The sequence below is a fragment of the Drosophila innubila genome (assembly GCF_004354385.1).
Source record: "Drosophila innubila isolate TH190305 chromosome 2L unlocalized genomic scaffold, UK_Dinn_1.0 5_B_2L, whole genome shotgun sequence".
NCBI classification, from domain to species: Eukaryota; Metazoa; Arthropoda; class Insecta; order Diptera; family Drosophilidae; genus Drosophila; species Drosophila innubila.
Window position 1 is genome coordinate 1442409 of NW_022995373.1, and position 19287 is coordinate 1461695.

The window sequence follows — 19287 nt, forward strand, 5'->3', positions numbered from 1 at the left end:
GAGATATCCTAACTAATCTATTACCACCAACTTATATCTATGGAGAAACAGCTGAATTATTGGCATAAGAGCGCTCTTAAACTTATGGGGTTGATTGCAGTCGGACAGGTTGTAATAGCCCATTTCATTATTATGAATGGCAGGTTAGGTACCGGTATCTTATTTAGATATTACAATTCAAATTTAAGTATTGCCTGGTATTATCGAGTGCTACCTGTTTTTGTACTAACTTCCGCACCTGTAAAACAGGTGGCTTGTATAGCCCAAAATAGGGCTAGTTCCAAGTGTTCAACTAAAAGCTTTACCTGTTAAAACTTTTAAAACGAGGGAATTGAGTAAAGATCCCAAGTAATAGTTTTAAGACGCCTCGGTCCAACTTTGTAAGTCGGTATATAACCGACCGTCTGCACAGTCTAGTTCTGACATTCACCAAAAGAAGCGCAGAAAATGAATAACCTAGTACGTGAATTTTCTTGCATCTACAATCCCGATTCGTTCTGCTACATATGTGGAGTTCATATTGCACATATCAAGTTACGGATGACATTTACCGAACTCTGCCAAAGGATGTATATTAATTGCTTTAATCTTGATCCAAAAGATTTCAATGAAGATTGGGCTACAACGTTTATTTGCTATAGCTGCAAAACGCATCTTTCAAATTTCCCAGAAAAGTAAGTATTTAATAACAAAACACACAGAAATCTATTTTTAAATTCTTATTTTACTGAAATACTAACAGCGACCTTTATTTTTAGGTATACTTTTCCATTTTCACGCCCTATGATATGGACAAAAACGGATGTTCATGGTTTCGACTGCTATTTTTGTGCATTTATAAAAATTCGTATTGGAATAAATATGAAATCTGTTTACCCACAATTGCCTGGCCGCGGTTTTGAGCTGGCAGTTACAACTGGGAGAGAACAAGAAACACTGGATAAGACGGATCCAACAAAGAATACTACGACTACAGATTCTCTTTCTTCGGAAGAAAATAAACATATACGGATATTTTCACAGCACGAATTGGATGACCTGGTAAGGGACCTGAACCTAACCAAGGAAAATGCTGAGATCTTGGGATCGCGTCTAAAGGAACGAAATCTTCTGAAAGAGGACTTCTCCATAACAACTTACCGAAAGCGACACCTGCCTTTCTCCCAATACTACTCGATGATGGATGAAATGTGCATATGCCATAACATTTACGGTCTGTTTTCTGAAATCGGTGAGAAGTATGACCCAAGGGATTGGGGGCTATTTGTTGGCAGCTGGTTGGTCTGTTGGTCTGAAGGCTATACAGTAATACTACTGCACAATGGAAATGAGAAACCCTCCCTCCCTATCGCCCATGCCGTAAACGTTAAGGAATCCTATGCGACAATGGAGAAGCTGCTGGATTTCCTCAAATATACAAAGCATAAATGGAAGATTTGCTGCGATTTGAAAGTTGGAGCTATGCTTACTGGTTTGAAAAGTGGGTGGGCAACGAATTGCTGCTTTCTCTGCCTCTACGAAAGCCGTTTCAAGGACCAGTATTTAAGGAAAGACGAGACGATTTTACTGTTGGCCTGAATAATGTTAAATATGTACCGCTAGTTAATCCTAAAATTTGTTAAAGGTGTTTTATATCCCCTTTCTACGGCAAAAATTACGGAAGGCGTATTCGATGGTCCACAGATTAGCAAACTCCTAAAATATGAGGAATTCTACTCCATTCTGGATCCACTGGAATAGGCAGCCTGGACATCATTCCAACAAGTTACTGACAACTTTTTGGGGAATAACAAAAGTCCGAAGTACATTAGAACCGTCGAAGAACTGCTTCAAAATTATAAAAAAATGGGAGTAAACATGTCTCTAAAAATCCACTTCTTGGATTCACACTTGGACAATTTCGCGGCCAACTTAGGCGATGAAAGCGATGAACACGGGGAACGATTTCACCAACAGCTAAAAACTATTGAGCGACGATATTAGGGCTCATGGGATCAGAACATGATGGGCGATTACGTGTGAGCTCTTGTACGAGAATCTTATTCCAATACCGAAAGCAGAAGCAGAAGAGTAAGTTACTCAAACCATTTATAAAGTACTGTTTATGCTACATCAATGTGTTAAAGCTTAAATAGAATGTAATACCTTCAAAACAAAAAATTGTATACGTTATTTTAAATAAACATTCATTAATCTACAAACATTTAAACATTAAGCAAATAAATTCGAGGCACTCTATGGACTTAGTTATAGTCTCATTTCCTTAGACCACTTCCCAAAGATATATGATATAGTAAACCGATTACATCCAAATTTGGTCAGGATATATAATACCAACTTATATTCATATTATGTTCGAGGTATCTCAAACAACAAAATAGTTTTTCATACTAAAACTTGATTTTCGACCGATCGTTGCTATGGCAGCTATATGATATCGTTAACCGATTTGAATCAACTTTTGTTATAATGTGTAAAATAACAACAAATTGATATTGTGTGAGTTTGGTTAGGATATCTCGAAAAACACAAAAAATGTTCATACTAAAGGTCATGCCGCTCCACAAAGAAGTCAAAAAAATCGACAAAAACATGTCTCTCCATAGATTTTAATATATGATATCTTAAACGACGCGTAATTAATGCAGCTATGCAAATAATAAATAAAATGTAATATTTTTTTTTCAACTTTTCCTATAATTTAAAAGTGAAAAAAGCTAAAAAAAAAGCTAAGAGGAAATCATAATTTTCTTAATTAAAGAGTTCATATCTCTTAAAATACTGGTTTAAATCTTGCACTTTGTATAAATTAATTGTAGATATTCATTAACTTTCAGAAAAAGTAAAGCTTTGGAATGTTGGTTTTGACATTCTCGAGTAATGATGACAAATGTGGGCGCACTTTTGAAAAAGAGTATTGAAAAAAGCGAAATTTTAAAAAATTATAAAAAAAAATCTTACCATAAAAAAAAAAATGATTTTTGTCGATTGTGACGTCATATCTATAAAAAAAAGTGGGTTTGGTTCTTGTAATAGCCAAAAAGTTCAAATTTGTTGCCTAGTGTTATCAGTTATTTAAGAATCCCACAAAAAAAAAAACTCTAAACGAGGTAAAAGTCTAGTGACGAAAGCAATTTCTAGCCCCAAAATTTCTGATATCCAATTTCGTGACGAAAAAAATTCAGTTTAATATAAAAATTTTAAATAAAAATATAAAAGCTTAAAAGTTAGGACTATGCCTTTCGATCGGTATATAACTTTATCTGATCGGACAGTCGTAGCAAATTTTCATTGTTAGCTGTATATATTGCTATTCGCCTTTCGCACTCTTCGTGCTGCTTTCGTCACTAGCACGAACTGCCGTCCGCAGTGATTTAAAATTTTTTGTTGCTTAAAATTTCCTGCTGAATGTAATAAGTAGCAATAAATTTATATAATATAACATTTTTTGAAAGAGAAAATAATAATTATATTAACGCTGCCAGCTGCCCCTGCAATTTGACTTTGGGAAAATCGACAGATTTGGCGGAAAAAGGCCGGATTTGTCGGGAAAGTTCCAGATTTGGCAGAAAAATTTGAGACTTGGCGTGCAAAAGCGAATCTGTGAGTTTGGTTGAGATAGCTTCAAAAACAGAAAGGTTTTTCATAGTAAATCTTAATATAACATCGTAAAATTTATAAAAATAAAATCTATCTCGGTCTGAGCTCGATCTCGCGACCCTGTTCCGTGAGTCTACGACACCATCCTCTGTAAGTTCTTTCAAGGTCGTACGTCAATCCGTTTAGCGTGTACAATGCTAAAGCAGTCAGTCAGTGAGTCAGTCAGTTGGACAAAGAGATTTATATATATAGATAGATGAGCCAATTTTATTAAAAGAAAAATGTTTATAAATTAACCAAATTATGTCCTTCAATTTATTTGCGATATTAAAAATGATCCGTGTATTGTACAGTAAATTTTTTCTGCTGGTAACGAAAATATCTAGATCTTCGTTACATTCTTAGAATATTTCAAAAACCCAAAATGAGCCAATTTTAATAAAGAAGTGCCATTGCGCCAACAGATGAATATGCCAAGTGTGGCAACCGTGACTCCAGCACTGACCAATACAAATACGATACAAATGCTTACAGTTGGCATTCACAGCGATCGGATATAAATAATGTTTGGTGTTTTCCAAAACTTTTAATCCAAGAAGAAAATTAAAATTTCTTTTATTAATGTTTATAAATGGCTAAACCCAATTGATCTTATTATAAACTTTTATTACTGCGATGAACATTATGGTCGCACCCTTTTAATAGCAGCTGTACCATTTGTTGAACAATTTTTATGCTGTAGCCCGGCTACAGCAGCTTTGACATCTGTTAAACAACAAATATGCAGAATGTAACAAAATATTAGTTTTGATTTAAAAAAATACGAAAAACAATAAATTAATAAGATAGTAATGCCTTGGCTGAACCGGCAGGTCTTGAACCCGTGAAGCCTTCCGCGTGACTCTAACAGACCGTCCTCTGCACTACTTTGCCACTGAATGCCGCGCTTGACCAAACTCTACTATTTTGATTTAAAAAACGAATAACAATAAATTAAAAGTAATATTTGCCTGTGCTAAACCGGCAGGTCTGGAACCCGTGAAGCCTTGCGCGTGAGTCTTACAGATCATCCTCTGCACTACTTTGCCTCTGAATGTCGCGCTTGACCAAACTCTACTACATGTAAAATGAAAATACATGTGAACTTTGACCTCCATTTTGACGCACTTGTAGGTCGAATTTTTCAAAACACCGTCTTATCAAACGATGAAATTATCTTAAGTTTATTGTCCCAAAATTTCAAATTTTGTCTTGAGCGGTTTGTCCTGTACAATGATACATGAATGAATGAATGTACTGGACAAAGAATTTTATATGGTAGATTAAATATTATTCGTCACAAAATTGGATATATTTTGGGGCATAAAAAATGCTTTAGTCACTAGACTTTTCCCTCGAAACGAGGTTTTCTTTTGAAGATATCAGAAATTTTTTAATTTCATTTTCTTCTGACGTTGATACTTTGAAAGAAGGTTATTAATAAATTTATATTTACATTTACATTACACAGTAATATTTTAATTTATTTGTTAATTTAAATGTATAGTTAAGTGTCGTCTGCTAATAGTTTGACAATAAATAAATAAATAAATATTTCTGGGGTTGATGTTCCCGCAAAATTTTCAATTCAAAATAAGTAGGGATGTAAAAATATATCGAAATATCGACAACTCGATTTTCGCGGAAGCGATTTACGAGTACTTAAGCTCGATGATTTTTTGGACGGTCTATCGAGTTGATTGAATCGATTTACATGAAAAATCGACAGCTCACTGGGGCCTGTTCATCGTAAATGATTTGCAGACTTAAGTTAAGTCGTTCAACGTTTGGTGAGCAATTTTCTATTTCGATTTAAAACTCGATCTAAAGTTTGGATTTACATCACTATTAATAAGCTTACTCAAAATTTTAAAATCAATTCACAATTACATCAAAGCAGGATACCTTGTACTCAGGCAGTTAGAAGCCGTTCGGCACGGCTGATTGTTCCAATGACAGCTATATAATATAGTCAGCCGATTTGACTAAAGTTTGGTCGGAGTGCATAAGACCAACCTTAACGTATATACTGTCAGATTGACAAAAAAAAAAATTTTGTCGTACTAAAACTTGATTTACGACCGATCGTTGCTGTGGTAGCTATATGATATAGTTGACCGATTTGAACCAATTTTTGTCAGGATGTAACAGCCTGACATAAATGCATTATCTGCCAGATTGGTATAGAAATCTCAAAGAACAAAAAAATATTTCGTACAAAATGTGATTTTGACCGAAAGAAAATTTATATATTCAGTTAAAAGGTAATATCTTACAAGCCGCTCAGCCAAAATGTGTGTATCATATACCAAAAGACGCAAAATTGTACGTAATATAATAGTGAAAATAAATAGAAGTCGTTAGAGCCGTTTTGTATTTTGTGAGTACTTTAGAAAAAAAGTTTAAGGAAACGCCTAAGATTCCTTAAAAATACCTTTCCAGCGATATATAGGACATATCTGTAGCTTCTATAGTTTGGAAACGATTAAGCGTTTTCCTGCTAAACTAGCGGTTTTTTCAAAAAGTCGTAAAACAAACATTTCTAGATTTTCGAAAAGGAATAAATCCCCTTCATTACTTTGATGCAAACCGACAAACAAACAGACAAACAAAGTGACTTTTCATTTCATGTTGAAAAGTCCACTAAAAATTTCAAATTTAACTATCTTTGAAATAGTTGTCGGATTTGGGTTAGAGAGGTAACAATCGACGCGTATTATTTAGACAACTTAAAAAAGTATAGGGTCTATTAAGTTTGTTTTTACGAATATGTGCGTAACAGGCAGAAGGAGTCGTGGCAGACCCTATAAAGTATATATATTCTTGATCAGCATCAATAGCCGAGTCGATATAGCAATGTCCGTCTGTCTGTCTGTCTGTATGAACACCTAGATCTCGGAGACTATAAGAGCTAGAGACACCAAACTTGGTTTGTAGGTTCCTCTGTATTGCAAGCAGATCAAGTTTGTTTCAGAATTTGGCCACGCCCCCTTTACGGTCTAAAAATAGACAGAGAAAATTTTATATCCAAATTATAAGAACAATCTAAAAGCTAGTGACACCAAACTTGTTATGTTGATTCCTCTATACTGCAGGCAGATAAAACTTGTTCCTTTTTTCGATCGGACCACTATATCATATAGCGCCCATAGGAACAATCGGGCGAAAATCAAGTCTTAATATGAGATATCATAATTAAACTTATAAAATATGTATCTCACTTGGTTTTATACATCATTACCGAAGTTGGTTCAAATCGGGCACCTATATCATATAGATGTCATTGGACCGATCGGGCGAAAATCAAGTCTAAGTATGAAAAACTTTTTGTTTTATGAGATATCGTAAACAAACTGACAGAATATGCTTTTAAGTTTGTTTTATAAATCCTTACCAGTTAAAATCGGTTTACTATATCATATAGTTGCCATTGAAACAAATAGTCGAAAATAAGCGCTCTGAAAGAGCTTAACTGTACAGGGTCTATTGGGTTTGTTTTAACGAATATGTGCGTTACAGGCAGAAGGAGGCGTGGCAGACCCTATAAAGTATATATATTCTAGATCAGCATCAATAGCCGAGTCGATATAGCAATGTCCGTCTGTCTGTCTGTCTGTCTGTCTGTCCGTCTGTATGAACACCTAGATCTCAGAGACTATAAGAGCTAGACATACCAATCTTGGTATGTAGGTTCCTCTATATTGCAAGCAGATCAAGTTTGTTTCAGAATTAGGCCACGCCCCCTTTACCGCCAAAAAATCGACAAAGAAAATTTCATATCTTTATTATAAGAACAATTTAAAAGCTAGTGACACCAAAATTGGTATGTAGATTCCTCTATTTTAAAGGCAGATCAAGTTTGTTTCTTTTTTGAATCGGACCACTACATCATATAGCGCCCAATCGGTCGGAAATCATGCTTTTGTATGAAAAACTTTTTTGTTTAACGAGAAATCCTAACCAAACTGACACAATAAGCATATAACTTGGTTTTATATATTCTGTCCAAAGTTGGTACAAATCGGACCACTAAATCATGTAGCGCCCATAGGTACAATCGGTCGAAAATCAAGTTTTAGTATGAAAAACTTTTTTGTTTAATGAGATATCGTAAGCAAACTCATTAAATATGCATAAAACTTGATTTTATATATCCTGTTTAGAGTAAGTTTAAATCGGACCACTATATCATATAGCTGTCATAGGCCGATCGGGTGAAAATCAAGTCTTAGTATGAACAACTTTTAAGCTGATTAAATATGCATAAAACTTGGTTTTATATATCCTGTGCAAAGTTGGTTTAAATCGGACCACTATATCATATAGCTGTCATAGGACCGATCGGGTAATAATCAAGTCTTAGTATGAACAAACTTTTTTTTTTTTGAGATATCGTGTCCAAACTGATAGAATATGCATTTAAGTTAACTAAATATTTTTTAATTTTTTCCATTATTAGTTTTTGCCATACTAAGTACGGGGTCTCCGACAGTCGAGTATGCTCGACTGTAGCACCGGCCGACTAGTTCATAGTAAGTCCGGGGTCTGCGACGGTCGAGAATGCTCGACTGTATCTATCTAGCTTTGATTGAAATTTTTGAAAAATAAAAAATTTTAGTGCTGCTTTCGTCACTAGCGTGAACTGCCATCCTCTGTGATATCTTTTAGTCGACTATAGCCTCTCGAGCTTGTTATTGCTTGAACTTACGATCATCTTTATCATCCCAATCGGATTCGTCTTCGGCATATTGCTCTGGAAATTTCCAGTCGAGCTTCATCATCTTTTCCAGAAACTCGCGTAGCTCCGCTTCTGGCGTCTTAAATTCATGACCCTCCAGATAGTGATATTTGCAATAGACCCTTTAATAATAATATCACCAATAAGTCGCAATTAATAAAAGTTAAATGAATTCCCTTGACTTACCAGTCGGGATGCACTTTCCAGTTTTCACCAATAAAGAACTCGGATATATTAACTTTCATATGCTTGTTTTGTCCACCTCATCGCCCACTTTGATCCAAGTCTTACCATAATCGCTGGGCATAACAATGCCTAGAGTAAAGGGTGTATTTGGTAAGGGGGCAAAGAAATAATCCTGTTTCTCCTCAGAGACTCGACGCATTTTGTCGTAGTGAAACTTGACGGATATATCCTTAAATTCCTTGGCTTCATGGTGAACCATGGCACGTCGGATGTTCAATATAGATTCACCAGGCTCACGAGGACTCTGATCCTCAAACAGATGCTCGACCTCGCTAAAATCAATGCTATTATAGTTTGGATTCATCTTGCCATTTGACTGAAATGGTGCTTAAATGTAATAATCACAATTTAATGCAGATATTATTTTGCTTACACCAATGGGTCTCAAATCCGGATGCAGCAGAACATAGCCATTATTGGACACCACAAAAGAATACCCATTCACGCCCAGCTGTTGGGAATGATATTAAATACTAAGCAAGCAGTCATTCTATGGTACTCACCTTGTAAGGTAGGGTCAGCTTGTCAATGTCCTCTACGGGTACATCCGTTCCAGCCACGCCAAGCAAACGAGCACGCCGATTAGTACTGTTCTCATGACGATAGGATCGATCAAAGGCTGGCACGCCGACGGCTATCATAAGACGCGGCCGCCGTTCTGTTGAGTTCATAGGATCGTACTGCGACCAAAAAACAATAACATAAATCAAAGACTATAATTATTGTGTCTTAAATACCAGAATTGTGCTTATAAGCATTACTATTACTTTTTAATTTAATTTAATTTATTTAATTTATCTGTTGAATTTCTTCCGTATTTAAAAAATTGTTTACTTTAATAATAAAATGAACAAGGGGGCTCCGCCCCTGTTCTCTTTGCTCGCGGTGAGGTGCGGCTACAGTCGAGGACGCTCGACAGTAGGATACCCTGAGCCCAGGTACTCATTTATAAAAGTTGATTTTTGACCAATTGTTCCTATGGCAGCTATATAATATATGGAACCGATTTGAACCAAATCTGGTCGGAATGTACAAAACCAACATAAATGCATATTCTATTAGTTTGGTTAAGATATCCCAAAAAAAACAAAAAACTTTTTCAACCTAAGACTTAGTTTTCGATTGAGCGTCTTTATTGCAGCTATATGATATAGTAAACCGATTTTGACCAAATTTGGTCAGGATGTATAATACAAGCCCAGATGCATATTGTATCAGTTTGGTTCTGACAACAAATAAAAAATGTTTTCATACTAAAACTTAATTTTCTATGTATCGATCCTATGGCAGCTATATGATATAGTGGTCCGATCCAAAAATAAAAACAAAACTTGATCTGCCTATGGTATCCAGGAACCTACATACCAAGTTTGAAGTCTCTATCTCTTATAGTCTCTGAGATCGACGCGCCCCTCCACTCCATAGCTGCTCAAATGGTCAAGTGGAACGATTCCACAGCACATTAATTGAAATAGCCAGATGCCTAAAAATTGATAAGAAGATTAATGAAACAGTCCAGGCAATAATACGAGCAACAATAGAATATAATAAATCCATCCATTCAGTTACAGGGCACAGGCCACTAGACGTAGTACATACAGCATCTAGTGAACTGCAACAAAAAATCAAAGACAAGATAACAAAAGCCCAGCAAGATCAACTTACCAGACTTAACCCAAATAGGCAGAACAGGGTGTTCGAGGTAGGGGAGAAAGTATTTCTTAAAAACAACAAAAGGTTAGGCAACAAGTTGTCCCCATTATGTTCTGAAGGGATCATACAAGCAGACCTGGGAACGTCTGTACTTATTAAGGGGAGGGTGGTCCATAAAGACAACCTAAGGTAACTTCAAACTTTTTTCCAATACGTTCAATCATACAACTACTACAGATCTGACTTCATCGTTTATATTCCCGTATTGGACGGCAACGTTTTGGTATGGGAACAACATAGCTACGTGAGACACTCGACCAATCTGACTAACTTCACCAGCATTATAGAAGACACAATTCAATTTACTAAATTATTCCCACAATCGCATATGCGAAAGTTGTTAGAAATAGACATAGAACATATTCAAAGTTTGTTGTCCGCATTAATGATACACCATAGAATAGCTAGAAGCCTGGATTTCTTGGGGACAGCGTTGAAAGTCGTGGCAGGCACTCCTGACGCGTCAGACCTGAGAGAATTAAGATAACCGAGTCTCAGCTAATAGCATCAAACAATAGACAAATACAAATTAATACAGAAACACAAAAACAAATCAATTTACTTACCGACACAGTCAATAAGATACTTAAAGAAAAAATTTAGTAGATACTGCACATTTGTATGAAACGCTACTAGCGAGAAACAGAATGCTGATTACAGAAATACAGAATCTCATGCTCACTATAACGCTTGCCAAATCAAACATTATAAATCCCACAATTTTTGATCACAATGATTTGAAATCCGTTTTTACTGAACAGCTCACAGATCTCCCTATAGTTAGCTTAATGGAAGTATCAAACATAAAAATTTTCCAGTCCGATAGTATCATTCACATATTAATTGAATATCCTAAAGTTAAAGTTATTTGCAAAAAGGTCCTAATCTATCCTGTGGCACACAACAACACCGTACTGCAACTACATGACAACATAGTAGCGGAATGCGCCAGTGAAATCCTAGCTGTGACGGAATGTGCTACAACCAGCTATGCGACGTTCTGCAAACTGGCAACGCATGACACCTGCGCACGCGGAATACACTCAGGCGGCTCAGCCATATGTCGCACGCAGCCCAGTCACCTGGAACCGGTCACCTTAGTGGATGAAGGAATAATCATCATCAACGAACGTTTTGCTAGTGTCATCGTAGACGACGGGCCCATGATAACAACAAAGGAGCGCACCTGGTTACATTCGAACACTCAGCTTTAATAAATAACACTAAATATCTAAATCGTAACAGAGCTTTAAGCAAAGCCCCAGGCATCGCAGCATCGCCCCTACTAAACATCACGGGACACGATCACGTATTAAGCCTACCACTACTGCAACGGATGAATGAGCACAATCTACACATCATCCAGGAACTCAAAGACGATGTTACATCTGGCGGATCGCCCAAGGTCTGGTTCGTAATTGGAGTTGCAGTCAGCCTTGTATTCTGCGCGCTCATCCTAATTCATCTATGGTGGATCCGGCGGAGCTCTTCAGTCAAGCTACAAAAGGTGATCAGCGAATTAAACATCACCGAGGACGGCAATGATCTTGAAGGGGGAATAGTTAACAAGCGGCCCTCGCCAGAACTTCCTAAGTAACCCGCGCGCCCGAAATGCTGACGCATCAAGTTCACGTTGCAACATTCTTAGCGTTAACGATTGGGTGCAATAGCCGGCGACTGTTTGTGTCGCAATTCCTTTGCTTATATTATGTTTATGCTGAGTCGGCTTGCCGACCATGAGACCATGGCATGTTCTGTAGATTTCCATTCAATGTACTTAGCTTTAGTTTTCATATTCTTTTATTTTGAAGTTCAGTCTTGTATCTAGCTTTAAACAAAGCACTTGAAATATAAATGCACTACTCCGGCTCTAGCCGTATTGAAGCTTATTGTGTTTTACTGCGAAGCCCCAAGGCTCGCATCAGGAGAACTTAACAGTGATCCCACCACAACCTTCATCATCAAAACCATTGGACTCAAGCTGCAACCGGCGGAGTCACTGGATCATCATACCCGAGTGGAGCCACTACCTATACCGCAACCGGCAGGTGTCACTGGACTCGACGAGGGATACTTATTAATTTATATATACTTTGGGGGGTCTACCACGCCCCCTTCTGCCTGTTACATACATTCTGCCAAACACATTGTACTCTTTTTTGCCCATTTTCATGGGCTCAGGGTATAAAAAGAATAAATAAATTTATTTTGCGTTGCAGAAAGACACAACAAGTTTATGTTAATGTAAACTAGTTTAGGCCCGAATTGTCAACAAAACTAAGCTATCTGGCAACACTGGATTTATCTGCAACACAAAACAAAATTCCTGCAACACTGGCTATTTTTGTCGCGCAAAAGCTGTCTGCTACATAGGTTTGCTGAAATAAATAAATTTTTCTATCGGTCGAAAATCACGTTTTAGTACGAAAACCTTTTTGGTTTTATGAGATATCTCAACCAAACTGATACAATATGCATTTAACTTAGTTTTATATATCCTGACTAAAGTTGGATCAAATCGGACCACTATATCATATAGCTGTCATAGGACCGATCGGGTCAAAATAAGGTTTTAGTATGAAAAACTTTTTTGTGTAGTGAGATATTTTAACCAAATTGATAGCATATGCATCTAGGTTAGTTTTAAGAATCCTGACCGAAGTTAGTTCTTATCGGACCACTACTTCATATAACTGTCATAGGACCAATCGGGCGAAAATGAAGTTTTACTGTGAAAAACTTTTTTCTTTTATGAAATGAGAAATCTTAACCAAACTAATACAATATGCATTTAACTTGGTTTAATATCCTGACCAAAGTTGGTTCAAATCGGAACACTATATCATATAGCTGTCATAGGACCGATCGGTCCAATATTAAGTCTTAGTATCATAAACTTTTTTGGTCAGGATATGTAAGTCTAACTTAAATGCATATTCTATTATTTTGGTTACGATATCTCGTAAAACCAAAAAGTTTTTCATACTAAGACTTGATTTTCGCTTGGTCGGTCCTATGACAGCTATATGATATGGTGGTCCGATTTGAACCAACTTTGGACAGGATACATAAAACCAAGTCATATGCTTATTGTATCAGTTTTCTTAAGATATCTCATAAAACAAAAAAGTTTTTCATACTAAAACTTGATTTTCGACCGATTGTTCCTATGGGCGCTATACAATATAGTGGTCCGATTTAAAAAAAGAAACCAACTGGATCTGCCTGCAATATTGAGGAATCTACATACCAAACTTGGTGTCACTAGCTTTTAACTTGTTTTTATAAATTGGATATGAAATTTTTTTTTTCGATTTGTGGGCGATAAAGGGGGCGTGGCCGAATTTTGAAATAAACTTGATCTGCTTGCAATATAAAGGAACCTACATACCAAGTTTGGTGTCTCTAGCTTTCATAGTCTCTGAGATCTAGGTGTTCATACAGACAGACAGACAGCTATATCGACTCGGCTATTGATGCTGATCAAGAATATATATACTTTATGGGGTCTGCCACGCCTCCTCCTGCCTGTTACGCACATATTCGGTAAAACAAACCCAATAGACCCCTGTACTTTTTTTAAGTACGGGGTCTAAAAAGCCCGTTTACGAATTTCAGGCTCGAAGCCCGTGGATTTTTTGAATAGGCCCGCGGGACACGAATCCCGAAAAGGCCCGTGCCCATCTCTACTACTGAGTGTACAAATTAATGTGCTCAGTGTGTATTTATTTAAATTTAACGTTATTCAAAATGATTAATTAATCTATTTATTCGAGTGAGATGGGTATGTGATGTGCTGCCCACGGGCATTATTTCACTTTTTAAGCTGCAATAACGCGCGACTAGTGTGAATTAAGACCCGGCCTAATCTTCGACGAAATCTTAGTGTCTCATCAACAAAAAATATAATTTCTTTAAATGGAACACTTAACTTGAAGCTTCCGATTCAGAGTCCGAGTCTGGTCAAGATGATAAAGAGAGTAATAATCCTAAATTCGAATTTTGCCAAATGGTGGACGTTCTTTCATTCATTATATGTTCCGATTTGCCACGCGATTTGTCATCAACGCCCTGTAGCCACTTTAAGATTTGCGAAAATAGTTTCAAAAAGTGAGAAAGCTAAGAAAAATAACTCTCTATAGCTCTGGCCATATTGCCGACAAATAGATGAGTCATCATAAGATATACCGATAAACATCGCTTCTCTCGCCTGCCCCCTGATCGCTTCGCTCGCGGTGAGGTGTGGCTACAGTCGAGCACGCTCGACAGTAGGATACCCTGAGCCCATGTACTCTTTTATAAAAGTTGATTTTCAACCAATTGTTCCTATGGCAATTACTTTTTCATACTAAAAGTTAATTTTTGACCGATCGGTTTTATGACAGCTATATAATATTCGCCCGATTTGAACGAACTTCGACCAGAATGGACAAAACCAAGTTAAATGCATATTCTATCAGTTTGGTTAAGATATCTCATACTAAGACTTCATTTTTGGATTGAGCGTCTCTATTGCAGCTATATGATATAGTGGACCGATCTTAACCAAACTTTGTCAGGATGTATAATACCAGCCCAGATGCATATTCTATTAGTTTGGCTCTGATAACTCAACAAATAAAAAACTTTTCTATACCAAAACTTCATTTTCGATTTAACGCTCCTAAGACAGTTATATAATATACTAGACCGATTTTAACGAAATTCGGTCAGGATGTATAATACCAGCCCAGATGCATATTCTATCAGTTTGGTTCTGATATCTCAACAAACAAAAAACTTTTTCATACTAAAAACTTTATTTTCGATGTATCGTTTCTATGGTCAAAAAATAAGCATTATACCCTTTTTTGTGCCCATTTTTAATGGGCACAGGGTATAAAAACAAACTTGATCTGCCTATGGTATTCTGGAACCTACATACCAAGTTTAAAGTCTCTAGCTCTTATGGTCTCTGAAATCGACGCGTTCAAACAGGCGGACATGACTCAATCGACTTGGCTGTTGATCCTGATAAAGAATATATGTATACTTTGAGGGGTCTGCCACGCCCCCTTCTGCCTGTTACATACATTCTGCCAAACACATTAAACCCTTTTTTGCCCATTTTTAATAGGCTCAGGGTATACAAATTACACACGCGAAACTATGAACAACTTTCGGCTTTATTAAGTCACTGTATGTATCACTGCAAACTACGTTATTAATGCACCACCGAACTAATATATCACTCGGTATTATATTAAACGTATTTAAAATTAATTAGAAATTGATAAGTTGATAAATCGCAAATCGTAATCGTAATCGCTCGGAATCGATGTAGAGTGTGTCAAGAGTAGCCACAAACTACAACTTTGCTCAGCCTGCATTCTGGCAGCACCCATTCTCCTCTCTCACTCTCTCCCTCTCACGCAACACATTCGAGCCTGCCAAAGGCTGCTGCAGTGCGCGAAATTTGAAATAAAAGACAATGTCTAATTTTATGAGATTTTTAAAGCGGAAAATGGTAAGTTTTTTTTTACAATGATTATAAGCAGATACTTATTATATATATATGTGTGAGAAATCGAAAATATAAGTAATTAAAATTATTATTTTGCAGCTTTCAGTGGTCGGCAAAGATGCAAAAGTAGTGCTGCAAAATGATCGCTATTTCTCTCATGCAATTTCATACATAGCTATCAGCATCTGCTGATTTTTGCATTGCAAAAATACATATTTACATATTAACACAATTATATTTTTATCAAATAGTATATTTGTATATACATAAAATATACATTAACATTTTCATTACATGATATCGATAATATTTTTGCTTATCGCTTAATTCTTATTTGGTACCCAAAAAAAAAAAATGGGTACTTATTCGTACTGCCTTTGTGCGCGCCTTGCATACAAACGTATACATGCTGTCTCGCCCGCACGTTTGATTTGCCATGCAAATGTAATTATTGAATTAAATGTAAACTCCAAAATAACTTCTTTATTTATGGGTCAATCGCTTTGAAATTTTCAGGGTCGTTTAATACGCATACTTCTCAACTGATTGTTTAGTTAGGGAGTGCTATGTCAAAAATTGCGCCTGTAAATCGTTTTGTGCAATTTGTGGGCGAAGGGGGCGTGGCACCTAAAATTGGAAACAAACTTGACCTGCGTATGGTATTCACAAACCTGCATTCCAAATTTGAGGTCTCTAGCACTTACAGTCTCTGAGATCGACGCGTTCAAACAGACGGACAGACGGACGGACGGACAGACGGACAGACAGACGAACAGGGCTAGATCGACTCGGCTGTTGATCCTGATCAAGAATATATATACTTTATGGGCTCTGCCACCTCCTTCTGCCTGTTACATACATTCTGCCAAACACATTATACCCTTTTTGCCCATTTTCAATGGGCTCAGGTATAAAAACTCTGAAAAGTGTCCTTAGTGCTGTAATCCGTCTGCGGTGTTCTGGTTGTTCAAAAGTAAAACGTAACTGAGTTCATTTAAAACTTAGAGCGTTGCCATCATCATTATCATCATAATATTAACATGCGGCAGGTCCTCAGCCACATTGTTGGGTTGGCCGCAGTGGCCTACTCCCTATCCCCCTTAAGAGACAAGTATCCTCTTCCACATGTCCTAATTGTGATGTGCGAGCCATGACTGCGGCAGAAACACGCTTGTAATTCACTGCAAGTTTGTGTAAATCCCACAAAACAAACCTCTACACGAGGTAAAAGTCTAGTGACGAAATCAATTTTTACCCCCAAAAATTCTGATATCCAATTTTGTGACGAACAAAATTCAGTTTAATATAAAAATTTTAAATAAAAATATAATTTAATAATAATAAAAAAAAAATAAAATTGGCATTGTGCACTGTGCGCCAAAAGGGTGAGCTTCTTTGTACATTAAAATTACTTTTGTGCAGTGCCGAATGCCAATTTTTTTTTTTAGACCCTATTAAAAAAAGTACAGGGGTCTATTGGGTTTGTTTTAACGAATATGTGCGTAACAGACAGAAGGAGGCGTGACAGACCCTATAAAGTATATATTCTTGATCAGCATCAACAGCCGAGTTGAGTTGATGCTGATCAAGAATATATAGCAATGTCCGTCTGTCCGTCTGTCTATCTGTCTGTCCGTCCGTCTGTCTATCTGTCTGTCCGTCCGTCTGTATGAACACCTAGATCTCAGAGACTATGCAAGCTAGAGACACCAAACTTGGTATGTAGGTTCCTCTATATTGCAAGCAGATCAAGTTTGTTTCAAAATTCGGACACGCCCCCTTTATCGCCCACAAATCGAAAAAAAAATTTTATATCCAAATTATATGAACAATTTAAGAGCTAGTGACACCAAATTTGGTATGTAGATTCCTCTATCTTGCAGGCAGGTCAAGTTTGTTTCTTTTTTGAATCGGACCACTATATCATATAGCGCCCATAGGAACAATCGGTCGAAAATCAAGTTTTAGTATCAAGTCTAAGTAAGAAAAATTTTTTGTTTTATGAGATATCGTTACCAAACTAATAGAATATGCATTAAACTTGGTTTAATATATCCTGTTTTAAAGTTGGTTCAAATCGGACCACTATATCATATAGCTGTCAAAGGACCGATCGGGCGAAAATCAAGTCTTAGTATGAAAAACTTTTTAGTTTTATGAGATATCGTAACCAAACTTATAGAATATTTATTTAAAGTAGTCTTATACATCCTAACCAAAGTTGGTTCAAATCAGTACACTATAACATATAGCTGTCATAGGACCTATCGGGCGAAAATCAAGTCTAAGTATGAACAACTTTTTTGTTTAATAAGATATCGTAACCAAACTGATTAAATATGCATAATGCATTTTTTAATATTTTCCATTATTAGTTTTTGCCATAGTTAGTACGGGGTCTCCGACAGTCGAGTATGCTTGACTGTAGCACCGGCCGACTAGTTTTATTATTAATTTATATTTTTATATTTATTTATATTTTTTAAAATCGTCACAAAATTGGATATCAGAAATTTTAGACTTTTACCTCGTGTAGAGGTTTTTTTTTGTGGGATATCAGAAATTTTTGCAATTGCTTGTGCTTTTGACATTGTAACTTTATCATTAATGCAGGCAAATAGTAAAATATATAAATTTAGTTGTTGAACGTATTTCATATTTAAAAACAAATTTTTTTTTAATTATAATGAAAAACAAGTGGCAAAGGCTACAGTCGAGCTCCCGACAATAGGATACCCGTTACTTAATTTAAATATATATAAAGTATTGTAAAAAAATTTAAAAAAAATGTTTTTTGAGAATTAACTATTATTATTAAAATTTATTATTATAGGCCCTGAACCCCCATTGGGGCATGGCTTGTTGCTTAATTTGTCCGTCCTCCCAATAACGAGAATCGAAAAGGAAGGTTTTTGTCCAAATTTTAAAATTATTAGCTTCGTCAGGTTATAAACTGATTTTGATTATCAACTGCTTCATGTTCACAATTGTTTCAACATTCTCAGGTTATCAACTGCTTTATATTAGCAACTGCTTCAGGTTTAATTCAAGTAGCAACTACTTCAGATCTAAGAAAAAAATTCTGCATAGTTTGAAATCAATTCAAACTTTTATGGTTTACAAAATATTGTATGAGATAAATTAGGCAAAAACAAAAACTGTGTCTTTTGTTGGTTTACTGTCGATATGATATCTTCAGCAAGCAAAACAACACTTGCATAAATGCAAGGAGCATGATTTCAAGAGATTTTAATTTTCCATCCTCAGTACCGTTTCTGCTAGTTGACCAACAATTTAAACTTAATGCCACCTTTGCGTGACTAGAACTAGTTGAGAATTTTAAGGCGCAAGAATGATAAAAGGGTTTGAATGCCATATTGTGTTGCTGTTTGTGACTTAGTTGAAACCTAATACACAAGATTTTAGGCCAACATTTAAATCTCTTTGT

The 19287-nt window shown here is 36.3% G+C and overlaps 1 protein-coding gene across 1 annotated transcript in view; it reads right to left on the minus strand.

The window, feature by feature from the left end:
- The window catches only part of LOC117782631 (voltage-dependent calcium channel subunit alpha-2/delta-3-like), a 55907-nt gene that overhangs the window by 7979 nt on the left and 28641 nt on the right, over window positions 1-19287 (minus strand). The window contains 5 exon segments of the mRNA XM_034619651.1: window positions 8348-8499; window positions 8564-8633; window positions 8636-8939; window positions 8997-9074; window positions 9127-9303. Coding sequence (XP_034475542.1) covers window positions 8348-8499; window positions 8564-8633; window positions 8636-8939; window positions 8997-9074; window positions 9127-9303 — 781 coding nt within the window.